We start from the raw sequence: 22700 nt of genomic DNA on the forward strand, positions 1-22700 counted from the left end.
CTCCTGCATGCCAGGCCGATGCTCTACCACTGAGCCAACTGGCCAGGGCCCACAAACCACTTTTGATTGCTGTTGGATTGGTGTTTGAATGCATGGAGATAAGATAGGATATATGGTTCATGTTAGGTGTTCAGAATCCTTAGAATGTCAGGTTCAAATGTTTATTTTTTCAGATATTACTTATAAGTAATAGGAAATGTATAAAAAGTTGCATTAATGACATAAATAGTCTCATATACCCTTTGGCAAGATTATCCAATTAATGTTTTGCCATGTTTGCTCGGTCATTCTCTGTGATGTTATTTTTTTCAACTATTTGAGAATAAATTGTACACATCATGTCCCTTTATTATGTTATTACTTAGATGTATATTTGCCTAAGAATAAAGGCATTCTCATATTTCAGGGACATTTCAGTTATCAAATTAAGGAAATTTAACACTGACATAATATAATACAATTATTTATTTATTTATTTATTTAATTTTTTTATTGATTTAATATAATTCTTTAATATAGTAATATAGTCCACATTCAGATTCCTCTGGTTTTCCCAGTGATGTTCTTTATAGATTTTCCCCTGGTCCAGGATCCAACCCAGAATCATTGATTGCATTTAGTTGTCGTGTCATTATTCTCATTTATTCAGAAACATTTTGTTAGCTTTTCTTTGTCTTTTATGATCGTAAACATTTTGGAAGAATGACAGACCATTTATTTACAGATTCTCCCTCAGTTGGGGTTTGTCTAATGTGTCCTTGTGATCAGTTTTAGGAGATGCAGTTTTGGCAGAAATGCTGTAGTAGCGATGTGTGCCCGTCCATGTGTCCCATTGGAGGCACACGTCCATGCGTCCCATCATTGTCATCGGAGATAACAATTGTGATCTTTTGGTTAATGTGGAATCTACCAGACTCTTCCACTTAAAAGTTACTGTTTTTCTTTTGGTAGTAAGTAATTTGTGGGGAGATCCTTAGAGACTTAAAATATATATACTATTCCTCATGAAACTTTGATCCACAAAGAATTGTAGCATTCTTTGGTAATTTTTGCCTCAGTTACTCAATAAATGTTTAATTTTTATTTCATAGAGAGTAAGCTTCTGTTATATAGCCCAAGATTGGTACAATTTATTCTTTTAGTCATTGTGTTGTATTACAGTAGGCTTACTTGAACCTGCCATGAAAATCAGAAGGTTTTAAATAAGTTCCACCGAAGCACAGACTTTTGGGCAAATACTTTTAACTTGTGTGAAAATTTTTTTATGAAGTCTTTTAAAATTTTTTGTTAGATTATTTTCGAGAGAGAGAAACATTGATTTGTTCCTCTACTTGTTTATGCATTCATTAGTTGATTCTTGTATGTGCCTTGAACCAGGATTGAACCCACAACCTTGGTTCATAGGACTGATGCTCTAATCAGTTGAGCATGTACAGTATGAGTATAAAGAAACATTTGCGTTATTTCTAATGAGCCCTGAAACCTTTAATTATATTTTAGGGCATAGCAAAGGTGCAGTAAATATTCCAGCATTAAACAATACCTTAAAAATCTGTGAAATGCTAGTGTTTGGATGCTATTTCTCATGGTGTTTTTAAGCCATGTTGCTAATACAAATATTAAGTTCACTATATTTGTGGAATCCTAAAGTTTTTTCCTAAAACTTATTATAAAAATTGAGGCCAATATTTTATATGTAGGGGGAAAGTAGTTATCTGGGTATTCTAGGATATTTTGATAGAATGTAGTTTTATTTTCACACAAGCCGCCTAACGTGAGTAATCTAGAGCAACAATGGTGCTGTAGAAATTGAATCTGGGGGGAACGTGCTGTAAATTTTTAGAGTAAATGTCAGAAGTGTGGCTCCTTCTGCCATAGCAGGGCCAGAATGTCATCCTTCTCAGTTAGTGGGGTCCCAAGGGGTATTCTTGGGACACTGAAGTCACTCCATTAACTGTGAAAGTTACTTTTTAGTTGTTATTTAGCTGTTTATGCTAAATAAGTTAGCTAAACTTTAGAAAAATAGAAAAATACCTAGTTCACTTAATTTGCATACAAATGATTATAAAAAGTAATCCTTATTCACCTAGCTTGTGGCCTGGTGAAGAAAAATCTCTATGTTAATAAAGCTACATATTTTTATAGTAGACATTAGTATCAAGTACCACATGAAATTATTTTACTTCTTAATTGTACCTCAGCAACCTTTTTTTATATAGTTGAAATATTGAAAGCAATCCTTAAAATTTTAGACAATTAACATGTACATAGTCCATTTTAACTGTCTCAACTCTGTTTCGTGTTAACTGTGTTACAGGAATGAATCTGAAGTCTGCTACAATAAAACACTGAAGGCTTTAAAATGTTTTCTTGCATAAAACTCAAACTTTTAAGTAGCTGCTTATGAGGATAGGGGAGGCAGGAAGCTAATTTCTGCCTCAAGATAAAGGACAGCTGTTTGCTCATCAACCTCAACTGTGTGAGTAGACTAAGCCTGTAACCCTGTGTAACTAGGCAGAGTTAACAAATTTTTTTAACCTAAAGTGCTCAAAGATAGGTCAAGTCACATGATGAGACAGGTTTTTTTAAGATTTTTGTTTTTTATTTTGGTGGCTAAGATACTGAGGGTGGGGTGGGTGGTAGATTTTTATTTATGAAGTATTTTTGAGAATAACATTTAATAACTGAATATCAGTTATATCTCTTTTTCAGAATTATATTAAGCAATGGAATCTGCATTACTAATCTTAGTTGTGAAGCAAAAGATAATTCTTAAGATTGCTGTTTATTTTTCAGTTGATTTTAGCCTTTTTAAAGTAATATGTTGACCAAACAACCATAAAAATATTTTTGGGAATATGATGTTAGGTATTAATATAGAAAATTGCTCTTGGAAGTAATTTAAGTTATAATTAATAATTGTTTTAAATAACTATGATCAAAGATAGCATATACTGCAAAATAAGGAACTCTTGTTCCTTAAATGCAGTTGGAAATCTTTTAAACTTGCCAACTTTGGTTTGTTTGTTGTTGTTGTTGACAGAGACAGAGAGAATCAGAGAGAGGGACAGACAGGAAGGGAGAGAGATGAGAAGCATCAATTCTTCGTTGCAGTTCCTTAGTTCAGTGATTGCTTCTCATATGTGCCTTGAGTGGGGAGGGGGCTCCAGCAGAGCGAGTGACCCCTTGCTCAAGCCAGCGACCATGGGGTCATGTGTATGATCCCTTGCTCAAGCTGGTGAACCTGTGCTCAAGCTGGATGAGCCCACACTCAAGCCAGCAACCTCGGGATTTCCAACCTGGGTTCTCTGTGTCCCAGTCCGATGCTCTATCCCCTGCGCCACCACCTGGTCAGGCCCAACTTTGGTTTTTAAAAGTGCTTTGATAATATAAATACCCATTGAAGAAAAATCTTTTCTATTTTTTTTACTAAAAGTTATCACCTTAAGAATCAGTTGGCTGAGTGGGGGCATCTAATTTTTTTCTACTTTTTCTGTTTTGTTTTTCTTTCTAGATTTAAGAGTGAGACTCTTAATGGAATGTTTTTGCTGCCGCACCCCCCCCCCCCAGGAATGCATAGTTGTACAGATGAGATGGTTAAAATATAAGATATTGCAGGGACCAAATTATGAGCATGTGAATAAAAATTTATAAAATCTTACTATTTAGGGAAGCATAGACTGGAAGGAATGTTATTTGCATGAAGGAGAATTTGCTTTTGTCTGAAGAAAAATCAAAACTGACTGTCTTTAGGATCAGGAATGAGAAGATATTTAGAAAGCGCAAGAATGCTATACACTGTAATATTCTTAGGAATGTAGTCAGAGCACATGGCAGAAATGAAGGACATGTTTCAAAAGGAAGACATGTTTCATTCAAAACCAGTGGGAAGCTTGAGGTGTCAGCTTGCCCAATTTTCATTTCCAGATTGGTCAGTAGATACATAGCAGTGTGTAAGTCTCCAGGGGTTATTTGGTTCCTAATCTTTCAGTAGCTCTAAAGGAGAAAGTATTATAATCTCCTTGTTTAGTGAGGACAGGTCTCACTTACATGAGTTTTAAGGTCAAACATGAGATTTCACTCTTTAGTTACAGCCACTGGGTATTTCACATATAGAACCGAGTTTAACTTGGCACTATTATGTTTGCTCCAGTTCTCTGCCCTTCTCTTTTTAAATTAATGTCAAAAATAAAGAAAATTCAAGGTGAAGGAAGCCTTTAGACCAGTGGTAGTAAACCTGGTCCCTACCGCCCACTAGTGGGCATTCCAGCTTTCATGGTGGGCGGTAGCAGAGCAACCAAAGTATAAATAAAAGATAGATTTAACTATAGTAAGTTGTTTTATAAAGATTTATTCTGCCAAACAGCGAAAATTTGACATAAAGTACTTGGTAAGTAATTATTATTATATGCTTTAACTTGCTATAACTCTGCTTTATAAATTTTATAAAGTAAAGTTACTTACCTACTTTATAAATCACCATTACTGTGGAACCGGTGGGCAGTTAGAAAATTTTACTACTAACAGAGATACAAAAGTGGGCGGTAGGTATAAAAAGGTTGACTAACCCTGCTTTAGAACATACGAACGACACTTTGATTTTTAAGATGAGATAAGGCAAAAGAACAATGGGAAAATTGAGGAGGGGAGAAATTGGATGATGGCGAATCGGTCCCGTTTCTATATCTGCCTTTATCTCTGAGCTGATTCCTTGTGTCTGTTTTACTCTTTATCAGGCAGGTAGAGAGGAGGGTGCTGAGAAGCTAATGACGATAAGGTCTAGGACATTCATGTCACTTCTCCTCTATCCTTCCACCCTACCCCACCCTGTACCACACCCTGTGGCCTTTCCCAGGACACATGGCTTGTACATGTGTTTCAGCTCCTTTTACTGTTTTATTATGCAGTCTGCACAAACATGGAGCTCTTGGGCAAGCCAAGGCCGTGGAACATGGTTAAGTATGCAGACTGTAGAGTGAGGCTGCCTGGGTTCTGATCCTAACTGTCCCTTTAAACAGCCATGTGATGTTATTATTAAATTTTTGGTTTTTTGTGAGAGAAATACTAAAGGCAGATTTCAGATCTTCAAAATACTAGGTTTTAATACTTTAGAATTAAGAATTTATAAGTCACAAAGTAAGGTATATTGGGTAGGTACCACGGGAAACCCCTTCAGAGCTGCAGATAGAAACCCTTACTCCTGCCGTCCGGTCCCCAGTCTGCCGCAGACAGACCATTCCAGGTTCTCAGTAGCCACACGTGGCACAGGTATTGGAGAGCTGTTCTAGGTAGTTGGGTTTGAATCTAGGTAATTTGTATTAATTAATATTTTTAATATTAAATATGCCATTTCTTGATGACACACAGCTCTGTCTGGAACATGAAAGATTGGCGTTTGCATCAGAGGAAGAGGAAAGGAAGCAAAAGTTAATTCTTCAAGAATCTTGGTGAAGGTTAGGTATATTTTCTCTGGTTTTTAGGTAAAGTGAATTTTAGGCAGTTTATAAAAGTTGTTATAATGTTATTTTTAAATAAAGGCATGGACAGAGGAGTCAAACAGTGTTGTAAGTATTGAGTTCTCACTAATCACTGCTGCTTGGATTTAAGTGAGCCTTCTTTTACAACTTGATTGATGGTGGCAGAGTGCTTTCTCTTCTAGAAGCACCTGTGCAAGATGGGCAGTGTATGGACGGTCCATTCATTTGAAGTCTTCCAGGAAGGACTGGGTATCACTTAGTGGTTTTATTGTAAGAGAACCTCCTTCATTTGGGATGATCCTGCTTGAAGCCTAAAGGAGTCTGGGCTTTATCCCTGATAATCATCTCACTGCATGTTTAAAAACATTGCAGCTGTTCGGGGTGGGGGGAGACCAGGAAGTGCAAACACAGTTTTATGTTCTAAAAGAACTCACTGTTTACTGGATTCTAATCAGGGACCGCTACACATGAGAACAGATATCCATTCTAACTAGAGAAGGAAAAATGGGGTTATTCAAAAGATTTATTAAAAAATCTTACAGAATTGCAAGTCTACAGTTTTCTTATCTTTTTATGCCTGTACCCCTTCCCCACACCTACATTAGATTGATTCACTGATCAGATTAGACAAGGTCTAATGAGCTGTCTGGAGGTGTTATCCCATGGTATCTAAGGGGTAGCCAGGGCTGAGAGTTGTAGATAGTACAGATTATATTAAATAGGAACTTTAGCAAGGAGGTAGCGATTGACATATCTAACTTCAGTTTCTTTTCTTTTTTTTTTTTTTTTTAATAAATTTTATTTTTCTGAAGCTGGAAACGGGGAGAGACAGTCAGACAGACTCCCGCATGCTTCCGACCAGGATCCACCCGGCATGCCCACCAGGGGCGACGCTCTGCCCACCAGGGGGCAATGCTCTGCCCCTCCGGGGCATCGCTCTGCCGTGACCAGAGCCACTCTAGCGCCTGGGGCCGAGGTCAAGGAGCCATCCCCAGCGCCCGGGCCATCTCCGCTCCAATGGAACCTTGGCTGCGGGAGGGGAAGAGAGAGACAGAGAGGAAGGAGGGGGTGGGGGTGGAGAAGCAAATGGGCGCTTCTCCTATGTGCCCTGGCCGGGAATCGAACCCGGGTCCCCCGCACGCCAGGCCGACGCTCTACCGCTGAGCCAACCGGCCAGGGCCTAACTTCAGTTTCTTTAAGTGATTAAGAAACGGGGACTGGTGATAGTATTACCCTCCTCATACAGATATGCCAGATCCTGTGTACAAAGTGCGTAGCACAGGGCTTGGTACATACCGTAGTTCCCCATGTATAAGGTACTCCATGTATAAGACGCATCTTAATTTGGGGGCCCGAAATTTGAAAAAAAAAGTTTATTACATAAAGTAATTGAACTTAAGTTTTATTCATCATAAAATTCATACAACTCCTCATCACTGTCAAAACTCCCTTCCATTAGCTTGTCCTCATCTGTGTCTGATGACGAATCACTGTCTTCAATAATGAGTGCAAAAACAAGCGCGAAAAAGTGAGAAATGCAAGTAAAAACAATCTACAACCACTGTGTAAGATGCACCCAGTTTTTAGACCCCAGATTTTTCGGAAAAAGGTCTTCACGGCTGACATTTTCATTGAGTGCTTGCTAATATTAGCTTGGTATGTAATTTTCTGATCTGATTTTTTTTAATTTAGGAGAAAAGTTTGGAGAACTTGAGATGAAGTGATGACCTGTGGGTAGCCGCTCAGAGCATCTTAATTCAGAGATGGAGGGGCTGCCCGACTGAGCCGGTGACCTGGTCACTCTCTTGTGTTCATAGTCATTTGTCACCTCTGCCCGATTGGCTCCTGGTGAGCATCATGAGTATGCTCCTAATTGGGAACTTAGAAGGAGTTTTCCTTATTATTTTAGCCATTTGTACTTCATTTTTCAAATGAAATCTTTTACAGAAACGTGGTGTGTAAAAATACAAAAAATGAACTGTTCAGCTTGAGGCAGACGTTTTCTATCCAGTCGACCCTCTCAGAGACTGTTCTCTCCATCACTGACAGAATATGCAATTATGAGCAATATACTCAAGGAAGAAGATTGCCTAAATGACAGACATCATGATAAGTCTGCCATAGCCTTAGATGCGTTAAGATTTTACCTTTGACTCTGGCTCTGGGAAAGCTGGCTGTTAACTGAAGTTGGCCATGGTATTACAGGTTTACACTGAAAGGCCAGTAAACAGCCCTGGAATCCAGCACTTTACTTCACAGATATAGCTGGCCGTTACCACATTGAGCTTAACTGTTAAACCATAGATGAGGTGCTTGCTCTTCTTCTGTTATCTGAGTCCAGATTAATTGTACTTCCAAGTAATTTGTTTTTCCTTTCATTATCGTATGTTCTTAACTAGTCATAACCTTCTTTGCATCAGCTGCTCTGAATAATGGAGTTGATTGAATGCCTGCTAGTTGGCAAACCTTCCCTGTAGGCGTCTTTTGTTTATGGACAATATACCTGACCTAAGCTTATTTTTTCCACTGTTTTTCCTTGGATTGACCAGTGTTGCTTACTTCTGATGTCATACAGCACACATATTTAAAGTCATTTTAAGTCCTTTTCAGAACATAATGAGGTACAGTGGTACCTTGTGATACGAATTGAATTCGTTCTGTAACCGAGCTCGTAAGTCAGTCAACTCATATATCAAACTGCCCATCCTGGACCCGTGCGCCAACCCGCCAACCGGCAGCAGCTTCCCGAATCACGACTCGTATCTCGGAATTTCGCTCGGATCTTGAACAAAAATACAGACTGAGTCACAGCTCGTATCTTAAAATATTTGTATGTTGGTCTGTTTGTATCTCAAGGCACCACTGTATATCAAAAAATTGATAGCAAAGTGTTTAGTAAACGGCACTTGTTAAGTAAGTCCTTCTTCCCATTCTAGGGTGATGGGACTGCCCCTGGCCTACAAATTTAAATTCAGAGTCCTTAGCATGGATGCATGACCTTCACCGTGGGGCCTTGCTGTTTGCAGGACCAGTGCCCACCATCCTGTACTCCAGGCATGGGATTCTCTCCCCTGATAAGACCACACACTTGTTTTTAGATGTCCACAAGTAGGAATAACAAACATGCACACTTAGTAACTTTTTGTTGGCAGTTCTCCAGAATAATTGGTGCCTCCTTTTTATAAACTTTTTGAGAGGAAGATGTTGGAAACTATTCCTCCATACTTCTAATCAAGAAAGTTGTATTGCCAGGGGCGGAAAGTGAGGTGCATGCCGAGATCTCCTCCCAGGCCATCTCACTGTCTGTGTGGCAGGGAGGCTTTAATGTCCTTGCCCTTGTGCACTGTGGGTGAGGAAGGAGTCTGGGGTTTACGACTGCAGCTACCATTAAATACCTGGTACTTCGCAGCTCTCGCTCTCATGATGAACTGCAGATGTTTGACCTGGAAAAGCTGCCTACGCTCTCTGTGGCTGTTTATAGGGTTTGAAGTGTTTTTACTGTCATTTGATCTTCCCCAAATCCTATGAAGTAGAAACAACTATCACTCCTGTCGTCATCTGAGGACTCTGAGGCTCACCATTGATTTAAATAAGTAGGAAGTGGCAGAATCAGAGTCAGCTTTACAATTTTGTCAGTTCTTTGTCCTTTTCACAGTGCCTTACAACACATCGAGTTGTCCCTGTGCTTATAACTTTCGCAGTGATGAGGCCTCTTTCCACAAGGTATTTGTTATCCCTCTCCCCAAGGCATTACTTCTTAACTAAAAAAAGAGTCAACTTCTGGAATATCTTGCAACAATCATTCTGGGCATTTTTTTAAATATATGCCCCTGTGGAGGTGCTTCTTAGCATTTTGTGTTTTTGTGGCTGATAAGTGATTATAATTTTGGAATTAGATGTGGTATCTGTGCAGATACATGAAAATCACACATTATATTCCTGTCTCTACCAGGGGTCCCCAAATTTTTTACACAGGGGCCAGTTCACTGTCCCTCAGACCATTGGAGGGCCACCACACTCAGTGCTCCTCTCACTGACCACCAGTGAAAGAGGTGCCCCTTCCGGAAGTGCAGCGGGGGGCCAGATAAATGGCCTCAGGGGGCTGTAGTTTGGGAACGCCTGCTCTATGCTGATTCTTGAGAGCAGTAGGCACCAAATTAAGTGTATTAAGGCACCTTGAACAAAGAACTTTTGCAAAAGAAAATAAAACTGATGGGTAATCATATAATTTTGCTATGTCTTTCCCGATGATATTGTAACTGAAATAGTTTTGAAATTATTTATTCATCCTCTTACGTGCCTGGCATTGCTCTAGAACAAGGACTGGCAAGCTCTGGCCCACTGGCCACATCCTTTTGAACACTTCTTTTTGTGAATAAAAATTTTATTGGAATACAGTTATGCCCATTTGTGTTCATTAAGTCTGTGGCTTCTCTCTCATGACCAAGGCAGAGTTGAACCCTGTGATGGAGACTGTGTGGCACACAGAACCTAAATTATTTACTGTGGGCCCTCTAGAGAAAAAGTTTTACAGCTCATAATAATGTAGCACTGGGGATACAGATACAACCTTGAAAAACTGAATAACTGGTCTCTGTTTTCACTTTGGTTTTTCTCTTATTTACTTTCCTTACAGACCATATTATTTATACATTGTTCACATCTCAGTTCTATTGAAGGGCGATGTTATTATAAGTAGCTGTCTGTTCTTTCCCTCTGAATTTGTGGAGTATGTTTCCTTAGCTGGCCTCTCCCTGAACTGGGATGCTGACCGGGAGCTGTGTGCCCAGATCTGCCCAAAGGTAGACTTCAGTTTGGGGCATATGGATGGGAAACGGGAATAAGGAAGACTTGACTGGTTGCCACTGTCCCAGAACAGCTCGGGGTGGTCAGATACAATGAAGTCAGCATCAAGGTTTAATAAAATTATTGTTATTGTTTTATTAACAATATTCCTAAGTGACAGCGGCTTTATTGTTGTTGAGTGTGGCGATGAGGACTGCAGCGACTGACTCACACAGTTGGGCGCTGCTGCCTTGATCTGTGCCAAGGCTCCAGCTGTTCTGTCCGCCCACCCCCGCTTTTGTACTGCCAGTCATCCCCGTGGAAAGGCACACAGCGAGGTCTTTTTTTTATGAATATGGTTTTAGCTCAGGGGTCTCAAACTAGCAGCCTGCGGGCTGCATGTGGCCCGCCGAACAATTTTGTGCGGCCCACAGACTAATCCACGGGTTTACTTAATTTTATCCAAAATATTTTGAACTTCATGGATTAGTCTGCGGGCCGCACAAAATTGTTCGGCGGGCCGCGAGTTTGAGACCCCTGTTTTAGCTCCTGGACCTCTGGGAAGACTTCAGGGATCTCCAGGTTCTGCGGGTCCACTTTGGAACTGCTACTTTAGAGCATGGACTTGGCCACACAACTAGGGTGACTCTGGGCTCCATCACTGAAGAGCTATGGGACCTTGAGCAATATACTTCCCCTCTGATGCCTGGTCTGTGAAGTGAGGGTGGTCCTAATACCCAGTTCATCGGATTGTTAGAAGTATTAAAGGAGTTGATATTTCAAAGTGCTTTGAACAGTGTTTGGCACAGAAAGCATTATATAAATATTGTTAAATAAAATTAAATAGTGAAGCCAGTTATTTGTATAAAAAGTTTGTACAGAATTTCAGGGGAGCAGCAGAGATTGAAATTGAGAGGGTGACCATGTTAAACAGAAGAAATCCGGGAGAGACATTTCTGTGCCTGTATTGGGATACTAAGTTGGAGATTTGCCTTAGGAGAGGAGACCCTTGAAAGGGTTGGGCGAGAGTTGAAACACAAAGTTTGTATGATTGAATTATATATAATCTTGAAGGTCAGAGGAGAGAATAAAAAGAAGGGTTTTGTATATGGAGCTTGCATATGCAGCTCTTAATTTTGTGGTAGTGTTTTTGAGAAGAAAAGTGAATGAAAGTCCACGTATATGGAAAGCAGTAGTAAAATTTGAGTGGGTTTTCCCCCTTTTGCAAAAGAGGATCTTGGGTTGCCTTGTGCAATTAATAGCTATGTCTAATGTCTAATTCTTGAGGCATGTGATGTGGAACCTGGGTTAGATTGAGAACATAAAATAGACTACCCTTAATTTTACTCATAAAATAACTATATTTGGCATGCTAAATTAGGCAAACTGCTAAATGAAACCCTCTAAGTGGACCAAATTAGAAGAGCTTGGAGCGAGAGACCAAGCATATTGTTTAGTGCACAAAGTACAGAACTGTGTGTAGTGGCCCTGCTGGCAAACCCGAAGGCAAATCCAGTTTCTCGCCTTGGGGTAAATACCTGATGACTACTGGTTGCATGCTGGCAAGGTGCCAGGGCCATTTCATCTGTGTATTCAATAAATACTGAAGGCCTGCCATGTACCAAGCATTAGTTTAAGCATCAGTGAACAAAATGGACAAAACCCCTTCCATTACAGAGGTCTCATTTCAGTCAAGGGAAGATTGACAACATAAGTGTAATTTAATAGTAAATCAAGCCTGACCAGGAGGTGGTGCAGTGGATAGAGCATTGGACTGGGGTGCGGATGACCCAGGTTCGAAACCCCGAGGTTGCAGGATTGAGCACAGGGTAATCCAGGTTGAGCGTGGGATCATAGACATGACCCCATGGTCACTGGCTTAAGCCCAAAGGTTGCTGGCTTGAAGCCCAAGGTTACTAGCTTAAGGCCAAGGTCGCTGGCTTGAGCAAGGGGTCACTCGCTTTGCTGTAACCCCCCCCCCCCCATCAAGGCACATGTGAGAAAGCAATCAATGAACAACCAAGGTGCTGCAACGAAGAATTGATGCTTCTCATCTCTCTCCCTTCCTACCTGTCTGTCCCTTTCTTTGACTCTCTGTCCAAATTTATATATATATATATATATATATATAAATAAATTATGTTTCAGGTAAGGGAGGAAGGAAAACATACCAGGCAGACACAAACTACAAGCATCTTCTAGGTTTAGTTGTAAAATGATTTTTATAATTTTTAAGACGCCATGAATTTATTTAGTCTTGGTGAGTAAAAAAACAGTATGCTATCATCTTTCTCACAGTAGCAACAACTCACCACACAAACCAAACCCAGGGAATCAGATTCAGATGAATCCTGCCTTTCCTTGTCCTTTCCCCTTGTTAGGTGATGAACATTCACTTAATAAAGACAGATGAGACTTAGCAAGAGCAAATAATACTTAAAGTTTACACTCAGCTTTGGTTTGGAGAATCCCACAGTTAATAGTACTGTGCGTGCGTCCTGTGTCTACTCAGTCTTCCACTGGACACTAAAGCCGTCTTTTTATTCAGTCCATTGGTTGGCAGATTTTTTTGCTCCTCTCCTATTTTTGTTCAGCTCATGAGCTGAGAAATTATTTTTAGGGAGGGGAGGATCAAAAGAGTGTCATTTTGTGATGTGAAAAGTCTCTGAAATTCAGATTTTAGTGGCCATAGCACAGTTTTGTTGGAACACAGCAGCCATATTTATTATTGACTATTGCTGCCTTTGCACGACCACAGCAGAGTCGAGTCGTTGGAGCAGAGACTGCCCTGAAGTCTAAAATCCTTACTGTGTGATTATTTACAGAAAAGTCTGCTGACCCCTGATGGAAACATCCGTGGGCAGGGGCACAAATGAGAGCCATGGCAGACGGGAATGCCAGTCAGAGCTTTTCTCAAACCTGTCTTCTTCAGCTGCAAACACTGCAGTCGCTTGTTTTTTGTGAGATTTATACCAATGAAAATTTTCCTTAGAGCAATAACGGGAAAGTAAGGTTTATATGTAACTTTAAGGGTCTCTTTCTATAACCTAACAAGTTGGAAATGATGAAATAATCATCTGCTGGGAAAGAATATGTAGTTTGTCCTCAAAGGTGTTACGTGCTTGTTAGCCAGACTCCTCACCCCTTTTTGTCTTCCAGCCCAAGCAGCAGCAGGAAAGGCAGCCCGACCCAGGGACCTGGGCCTGCTGTACAGAGAACCACAAAGCATCCTCAGTTCCGTAGGGACCTAATCTAGGTCCTTATGTTTCTATCAGCGTGAGTAGCATTCATCCCATGCATTTTGTAGCAAATCATACTTTCTGATCTATTTGTTTTATGAAATTTTCTGTATTTTTGTCACTTCTGCAAAAGTACTTGCTCCTACCCTTCCCCTAGAATGTGTATATTGTCCATGTGATAGCAGTAGGTCATATGCTCAAGAATTGTGGGAAATGACTGTGTGTTACCAGAAAACACTAATCTCAACACCAACACCTGTACCAGGACGAGTATTTCTCTTTTGATCAATTATGATAAAAAATTAGAATAAAAAAAAAAAGTAAGATGTACCATAAGTTCTGTTTTCTTCATTTCTGGGATATCCATTTGATAGAATTACAAAGAAGATTGGCTAATTCTGAGTGCTTAAAAAACTCAGGAGGTGAGGGGAAAGCTTGTCCTAGCCCCTGAGCCTGCAGTACTAGTTCACAGCCTCGTGTCCATGTTTATTTAACTCAACATATTATGTGAATATTTTCTTCTCCTGAAGTTAGTAGCAGTAAAGATCCCAGATTTAGAAACTTATGCTTCTAAGATTAGTCAGATGGTCCTGGCTGGATGGCTTAGTGGCTAGACGCACCACGGTCGTCACATGTTCTATTTCCGGTCAGGGCACAAATGAGAAGCAATCAATGATTGCACAACTAAATGGAACAATGAGTTGATGTTCCCCTCTCTCTTTCTCCCTCCCTCCTTCCCTTTCTCCCTCCCAAACCCTCTCCTTGTCTTCCGCTCTCTCCCTTCCATCTTCCCTTCTCTCTCTCTTCCTCAAATCAATGGAAAAATTAAAAAATAAAAATTAGTCGGGTAACAAAGTGGAGGTGGCCTTGAAGTAGGGAGTACAGGCATTAAGTCTCTTTGAATATAATTTTTCTTGTTTTTTAAAATAGAGATCTCAACAGCACCCACATCATAGGATTCTGGAGATAATGAAATGAGATGATGTAAATAAAACAAAACAGTTTTTGGCCCTTAGTCATCTCATTTTTCTGAAGCTGGAAACAGGGAGAGACAGTCAGACAGACTCCCGCATGCGCCCGACCGGGATCCACCCGGCACGCCCACCAGGGGCGGTGCTCTGCCCCCCAGGGGGCGATGCTCTGCCCATCCTGGGCGTCGCCATATTGCGACCAGAGCCACTCTAGCGCCTGAGGCAGAGGCCACAGAGCCATGCCCAGCTCCCGGGCCATCTTTGCTCCAATGGAGCCTTGGCTGCGGGAGGGGAAGAGAGAGACAGTGAGGAAAGCGCGGCGGAGGGGTGGAGAAGCAAATGGGCGCTTCTCCTATGTGCCCTGGCCGGGAATTGAACCCGGGTCCTCCGCACGCTAGGCCGACGCTCTACCGCTGAGCCAACCGGCCAGGGCCCCTTAGTCATCTCTGAGTAACTCTTAAGTACTATCCAAGAGGGTAAAAGGGTAATGAGTTGCGGTTTTGCTTGTTATTGAGAGAAAGCACGTTTTCTAAATTCTCTGTAATTCTAGACTTAAAAAATTATACCATGCTAATCAATTTTTTTTGTTTATGTCTGGTAATCTCATTCTTTACCCCTTGGATTTGTAATGTTGTAATCCCACTGTGCAGCAATTAAGGAACTGTTCTATCTTTTTCATTCTCTTCCCTTCCCTCTTTGCCTTCCTGAGTGCCCACTGATGGGCCTACATGTTGTGTCACCCACTGGAAAGGTACCGTGGCAAGGGAGGCAGGACTTCCTGTTTCTGCCCAGCTACCCAGGCTCTAGCGCTGCCCAGTCACATGAACTAAGATACCCTTTCGCTGTTTTGGTCTTCTGCTGAACCTTCATGGAAAAGGACATTTAGAATCCCAAAGATGAATACACAAGGTTGATTCGACTCCCCCCTTTAATTTCCTTTTTAAGTAAGCTGTGAAATCCTTTGTTCTTTTTATCTGCCAGGATAATAGTGTTTGTTTATTTTTTTTATAAGAAAGCTCTTGACTTTGAAAGTCATTTTTAATTTGTTCAGTGCAGTTTGGCTTTGGGAAATTACCAGTGTTGCTAGTTTTCCAGTTTTAATCTTACTGTTCAAAAGTGAGTGTTGTGACAAGTGACAGCTTAGTGGTCATATTGTACTTTTAGTCTGTGACTATTTGAGTTTTCATAGAAATGGAGTGTTTATGTTTTCTGGGTGCATGTGATTGCCACCCAGGTACTAAAGTACCAGTAGGGAAAGTTCTTTTAATTCTTAATTTACATCATTTTTAATGTCGCTAATAGGTGGTGGTTTACAACAGTATTTCTTGATCTTTTTTTCTTTCTTGTCCTCCTAAGCAGCCTTTTTAAACAGTTTGTTTCGAGTTGGACTTACCACCTCTGTAAAATTTTAATTTTACAGATATATTGTACACTTCTTTATGTATTATATGTGTATCTGAGTTTTATACATTATGAATAAGGGGATTTGCTTTGAGAATGCATGGTTCACAGTTGTGGGTCCTCAAAAGTTTTTGTTTCAGAACCTTTATATTCTCTAAAGTTATTAGGTGCCCGGAAGAGCTTTTGATTACGTGGGTTATATCTAGCGATATTTATCGTGTTACAAATTAAAGCTGAGAATATTTGATAATTTATTTAAAAATATTTTATGGAAAATAACCATTCCTCCCACATCAAAATGGTTTAGTGAGAAAAGTGACATTTTCGCACATTTTTGCCAGTCTCTTCAAGGTCTAGCTTAATAGCAACCAGCCAAATTCTCATAATTGACTCTATATTCAGTTTGTTACATTGCTACAAAGAAAGACCAGTGTCATACTAGCTGTGGTTGGAAAATGAAGCTTTATTTCAATAACCTTTTTAGATCATGGAAGTTGTTCTTCTTTGGTATTACACTAAAACAATTTGCTGCTTTTGAAAGGGATAGATGAAATGTAGAATCTAAAATATATAAAAACTTTTTGTCACTTTAAAATTCACTGGTCTGTCGTTCACTTTGAATCAATCGTTCGTTCATGAGTCATTTTGCACCATTATACATTTGGTCACTTGGAAAACATTGGTTGCTGACTTACACTATTCTTCCAAGCATTGATGTAGTAACTGAATACTCACATGTCATTAATATCACCAGTGATCTTAGCAGAAAGTCTAAAAGTTGGAGATACTTGTCAAAATTGTTTTCACATAAATGTTGACCTTGGCCATAGTACTATTAGTTGTTTTGTTGTGTTTTTTTTTTTTGAAGTGACAGGCTCACTTAGTTAATTTTTGAGGAAATATCTGCCATACTTGTCTGAATAACAAGTTTTGTCAGTCTCCTTTCAAATTAAAGATATATTCCATGAAAAAAAGATGACTTTCAGCTTATAACTCAAACAGTTGCACAAGTGCTTTTTCTTTAGTCTTCATGGATGTGAGGGCGATCTGGCTGCGACATCTGTCACCCCATTGATCGCCAGGGTTGATTCGGCTGATCTGGCTGGCTAGGCGGGTGTCCCCTTCCTCCCTCACCGCTCCATGTGCGTCCCTCCCGAAGCTGCGCGCTCGGTCGAAGAGGACGACCTTCCCCGCTAGAGGAGAGGACCGTTCTTCGGTCAAGGGTATACGAGTAGCTGCGCTCCCCTGCTAGAACCTCCAAACAAGTCTCAAGCTCTTTAGTCTTCACACTTCTGTGCACAGCAGAAATGCTTTATGTGTACTGCCCACTTAGCTGCACAAAATACTAACAGGATGTGTGTACAAGGTTGAAACTAAATAAAATTAGCTTTGCTGTGAATATGTGGTGATGAAGAATTCACCTAGTAGTATACTTTGGTGCCACTGTCAGGATTTTGCTCCTTGGTCACTATTGCTTTTGTACATGTCACTATGGTGAAAAAGGCAAATAAATAGTTTGTGTTAGTACGAAAACAGTTTGACCTCCCTGGGGTCCATGGTGCACACTTGGAGAACCACTGGTGTACAGCGTGGACCCTGGAGCCAGATTACCTGTACTGAGAGGCCCAGTGCCATCTCCTGCCAGCAGTGTACATGACCTGAACAATCACCCTAATACCCAAACCAGACAGCACACTATCCCTCAGGAGCCTAGGCTCCCAAATCAAGAAAATGTTGGTTATTAGCCTTTCTGTGTCGTCATTGTTACTCTTTTTTAATCTGATATGTAAATTTACAGCACTGTAGGAGAGGGAGGGACCTAATGTACTGTAGTGTGTGTGTATATATATATATATGCACTATATTTTATAGCTATATCTCAGAGCAGCAAAGAGTAGATCCTAAAATGACTTGCCACCATGGGGTAAGAAAGATATTTGTCAAAATTCCAAATTGTATTCTTAGGCTAAAGGTCTAGATAGTCTCAACAGTTTTATGACTTTTTAAAAAAATTTAAATGAGAGGAGGGGAGATAGATTCCTTCATGCACCCCATCCGGGATCCACCCAACAGCCCCTGTCTAGGGCTGATGCTCTGCCTATCTGGGCCCATACTCGCAACCAAGCTATTTTTGGTGCCTGAGGCAGAGGCTCCATGGAGCCATCCTCAGCACCCAGGGCTGATGCGCTCCAACCAATGGAACCATGGCTGCAGGAGGAGAAGAAAGAGGGAGGAGGGGGAGAAACAGATGGTTGCTTCTCCTGTGTGCCCTGACCCAGAATCGAACCCACATGCTAGGTCAATGCTCTACCACTGAGCCAACCAGCCAGGACCTATGACTTAATTTTTAAAGACACATGCTAAGCTTGCTGCTTTGTTTTGTAATCCAGTTAGGTGTGTTATTGCTCTTGGTTCTGAAATCATCATTGGATCCTCCCACCCCACAGCAGTCTGGGGAAAAATCTGTTAATGGAAATAGTAATGCTTTCCTTCATTTGGTCAAGGAAACTTCAATGGCAAAACATGGCCCCTCATTTTCAAGGTCCTTGAACATGACTTATCTTAAATGTGCATAATGTGCATATACCTTCATTTCTTTGGGGAAATTTTTAAGTAAGAGCCTGTTATTACCTTCTATCATGTTACTGAAGCCAACAGCCACTTGCTTTATGGGGAGAAACGGCACATGGGATTCTTCCATATGCTCTAATTGATTATTGCCTTCATGTGGTTCCCAAACACTTCCTCTGGATAGTTTTTAATTTTTAAATAAAAAAAAATGTTTCCAATTACACAAGTGTAGTATCTTCATTTAAGAGGATTTCAAAAGTACAGAAAAGGTACAATTCAGAAAAAGTCACCATTTGCTTTGCCATCCTTGATGTGTCCTTTTTGATGATGAGTAGATGCCCTTTTTTTTGTCTTAAATTGACAACATACTGTTTATACATTTCAAGTTGTGCTTGTTTCTTTTTCTGATTTGTAGTTATTCTCTGGAAGACCCTGTGGGAGAATGAGTGGTTCAGAGGGCAGTCGTTTGCAGGGCTCCTAAGGAGAATTGCCAAATTGCTTTCCAAAAAGATTGAACCAGTTTTTCATTTCAACAACATTCTGCCCATTTTTTTCATCTCTTCACCAGCATTGATATTATGTTAAAAACTTTTTAAACAGAAGAACTTATACAAGTTAAAACATGAACTTGGACCAGTGTTTAAATACTTAAGAAATTAATAGTATAAATAGCAAAACTTATGTATATTTCTTACCTACTAATAATGAGTCTAAACTGAACCTAGACTTCATGGTTTTCCTTAACATCTGATGTGGAATCTTCTGAACAGAAACCTTTCTCTAGTTCTTTATACTTTCTAAGTGGGTACAGATCTGCTTGTGTAGAGTGAGTTAGTGATCACAATTCAGTTTGGATCCTTTTAGTTTTTTGGGTTTTTTTTCCCCTTTCCTCATCTTGGCCCTTGGTCTTGAGACAGCTTCATAGAGGGTTTAGAGGGGAGTATATATGTGGGTTTTTCTTTATTATAGAAAGCAAATTGGGTAATGAATGATTATAGTGTGGGAATTTCTGGCTAATTCTTTGTGAATTTCAGGTGTGCAACGGAGGAACATGGCTCAAGAAACTAATCACAGCCAAGTGCCTATGCTTTGTTCCACGGGCTGCGGATTTTATGGAAACCCTCGTACGAATGGCATGTGTTCAGTATGCTACAAAGAACATCTTCAACGACAGAATAGTAGTAATGATAGAATAAGCCCACCTGGTGAGTGATTCTGCTAAAGCACCACAGTACTGAGAACTGGGATACACTTAGAAGATCGTGCAGTGTACCCAGTACCCCTTTCTGCTCTCATGTTGGATTTATTTTACTACGGTATATTCATATCAGTAAAGCGTCTCATTCCGTAGTGTGGTTATCAGTGGTATGGAAACAGGAATAAGCATATTCTTACCCCCTGAAAATAGCCCTAAACTTATTCCATAGTCTGACTTGCTGTGCTACAAAACTCCATCTTCTTACTAAAATAGAGGCATACTTTAAGTATTCATAGCTGTCTTAGAAAGTAAGGTAAGGGAATGAGGGCTACAAGGAGGACCCTTGTTCTTTTTGGGTTTTTTAATTGAATGTATTGGATGACTGGTTCTTTGATTTTGGATAATTTCTAAAGTCAAGACAGTTGTAAAAGGAGAGAATGGTGATGGATAGCCACAGCTGACTTTAGAGAAAGCCTTCCTGCACTAAGGAGAGAGGCCAGCAGTGTGACTCAGTAAAGGGTGTCCAACCTGTCACCTGAGTTCTCTTGAGTCTTTTTGAGTCAAAGGATTCTCCTAGAGTTGAGGTGGGCTTTTGTATCCACTATTGTGTAAGAAGAATCTTGAGTGTAAGCTTTGCAAAAGTCAGGTATTACTACACTCAACTAGCATCATCCCGTTTAGGTTAACGCAGGGGTCTCAAACTCACGGCCCGCCGAACAATTTTGTGCGGCCCGCAGACTAATCCACAAAGTTCAAAATATTTTGGATAAAATTAAGTAAGCCTAGGGGCCTATTTGTATTTTTCATTTCTCTAGCATCCTAGCTAGATATTAGCTTAGTTAACAGCAGTGGTGATGCGAACTACAGTTTCTGGTCGTTTTGTGACACTGAGTAAACTGCATATACGATTGTGCTTGTTGTACTGATTTTTTTTGTTTTCAACTGCAGTGAGAAAAGTGTTGCGTAACAGTTGCCTTTTGTAGACCTAGTGCGGCCCACATGCTGACTTGAGTTTGAGACCCCTGGGTTAACGCCTGAGTGTTTAAGTTTCTGTGGTTAATAACATGCAGACTGATACTTAGTTCACTTAAAATCTTGTATGCAGTTTTTCTCATCATTGCTTCATGTTCCAACCAAAAGCTAGAAACATATAATCAAAACTTCTCCAGTTTTTCTTAAGGTTAAGATCAAATCAGTATAGATTATTGTAATTAAAATTAAGTCATTATCTACATTTCTCCTTATGGAGAACAGGAAAAATGATATAACCTGATATGCTGAGCCAGATTTCTAATTCTGAACCGAAATTTGCCTTATCACTAAATTATTTTTTATTGTAAAGATCTCATTTCTGCACTGGTACTTGGAAGCTGTTATTTGTGATTTAAAGCAGTGGTCCCCAACATTTTTTGGGCCACGGACCGGTTTAATGTCAGAAAATATTTTCACGGACCGGCCTTTAGGGTGGGTAAATGTATCACGTGACCGAGACAAGCGTCAAGAGTGAGTCTTAGACAGATGTAACAGAGGGAATCTGGTCATTTTTAAAAAATAAAACATCATTCAGACTTAAATATAAATAAAATGGAAATAATGTAAGTTATTCTTTCTCTGCGGACCGGTACCAAATGGCCCACGGACTGGTACCGTCCACGGCCCGGGGGTTGGGGACCACTGATTTAAAGGGTTTGGTGATTATTCATTCCTGAGAAGTAGGAGTTTTGTTTATTAATATATACAGTTTGTATATATGGTTTACATCATGGTTAAAATCAATGTGGTTTTTTAAAATTATAAAACATTAGTATTAAATTTTTAACTAAAAGTAATGAACTAGCATATTATTATTGTGAAACAAAGTTCGTATACTATATTTTGTGGAAAACTGATCTTGATTTTTTTAGATAAGATGTTGGACTGTCCAGAGTGCAGAATCACTAATATGAAATGTGGTACCATTGCAGCAACTTCTGTCAGTAGTCTGTCTGAATCTTTACCAGTTCAGTGCACAGAAGGCAGTGGCCCAGAAGCTCAGCCAACGTTAGACTCCACATCGTCATCTCTGCAGCCAAGGTAGGGCAGTCTCTGAAAGGGGATTGGAAAGCTAAGGAAAAGTAAAGGATATGGTCCATATTTTATCGGTCCTGTTAGGGAAAATTATGTAAAGTCACTTTCAAATTAACTGACCTAAAATTGTATTTGTCTCATTACTGTTACTGACTAGTTAAAAAAGGCTTTTTTGTTTGTTTTTCCATTGAGGTAGGGAAGGGGAGAGAGTGGTGTCTAAAGTCCCAGATTTCATTGTCAGCTTCTCCTTTATTCCTCCTAATTATTCTGACCCACCCCTGAAGTCCTGTTGAAGCACGCGAAGTTCTTCTAATTATGGTCTTACTCTGCAAGTATTAGTACTTCATATTAAAAAATAGTTTTGGCCCTGGCCTGTTGGCTCAATGGTAGAATGTTGGTCTGGTGTGTGGTAGTCTCAGGTTCAATTGCCAGTCAAGGCACACAGGAGAAGCGACTATCTGCTTCTCAACACCCATCCTCCTATCCCTCTTCCTCTCCCATAGCCATGGCTCGAATGGTTCAAGCAAGTTGGCCCTGGGTGCTGAGGATGGCTCCATGGCCTCACCTCAGACATTGAAATAGTTCAGTTGCTGAGCAACAAAGCAGTGGCCCCAGATCGGCAGAGCATTTCCCTGTAGGGGGCTTCCTGGGTGGATCACAGTCTGGGTGAATGCAGGAGTCTGTCTCTGCCTCCCTACCTCTCACTTAATAATAAAAAATAATCTTGTCACAAGTTCTCTTTGTTTCATATCATGATGTGGTACTCACATTTATTTGTATTATAATATATTTTTTCTTTTTAACTGTGAAGTCACATCATTTAAAAGCCCCCAAATACAGAGTATTTCTTTTGTAGTTATTCTACTATTGGGAAACAGATACTAAGTTCCTACTTCATACTTTCTTTTTCCAGTTCATAACAGGAGATGTTCAGTTCTGTTTTGCCATTAGATCGTTTACAGCTTTGTCTTAGGGTTCCTTATGCATGTCT

General features: G+C 40.2%; 1 protein-coding gene across 25 annotated transcripts in view; it reads left to right on the forward strand.

Annotated features, from left to right (window-relative positions):
• ZFAND6 (zinc finger AN1-type containing 6) overlaps positions 1-22700 on the forward strand; it is a 59040-nt gene that overhangs the window by 22916 nt on the left and 13424 nt on the right. For 12 of the 25 annotated variants that reach the window (XM_066240570.1, XM_066240580.1, XM_066240587.1 and 9 more), the window contains 3 exons: positions 13422-13538; positions 19479-19649; positions 21547-21715. In XM_066240570.1, the coding sequence (XP_066096667.1) occupies positions 19496-19649; positions 21547-21715 (323 nt within the window). In that variant the 5' untranslated portion in view covers positions 13422-13538; positions 19479-19495. Of the gene's footprint in view, positions 1-5367; positions 5454-6936; positions 7134-13421; positions 13539-19478; positions 19650-21546; positions 21716-22700 lie in introns of those variants that run through there. The other 13 variants (XM_066240595.1, XM_066240589.1, XM_066240578.1 and 10 more) reach the window with 6 other exon arrangements.

Source organism: Saccopteryx bilineata, chromosome 7 (genome assembly GCF_036850765.1).
Source record: "Saccopteryx bilineata isolate mSacBil1 chromosome 7, mSacBil1_pri_phased_curated, whole genome shotgun sequence".
Classification (NCBI taxonomy): domain Eukaryota; kingdom Metazoa; phylum Chordata; class Mammalia; order Chiroptera; family Emballonuridae; genus Saccopteryx; species Saccopteryx bilineata.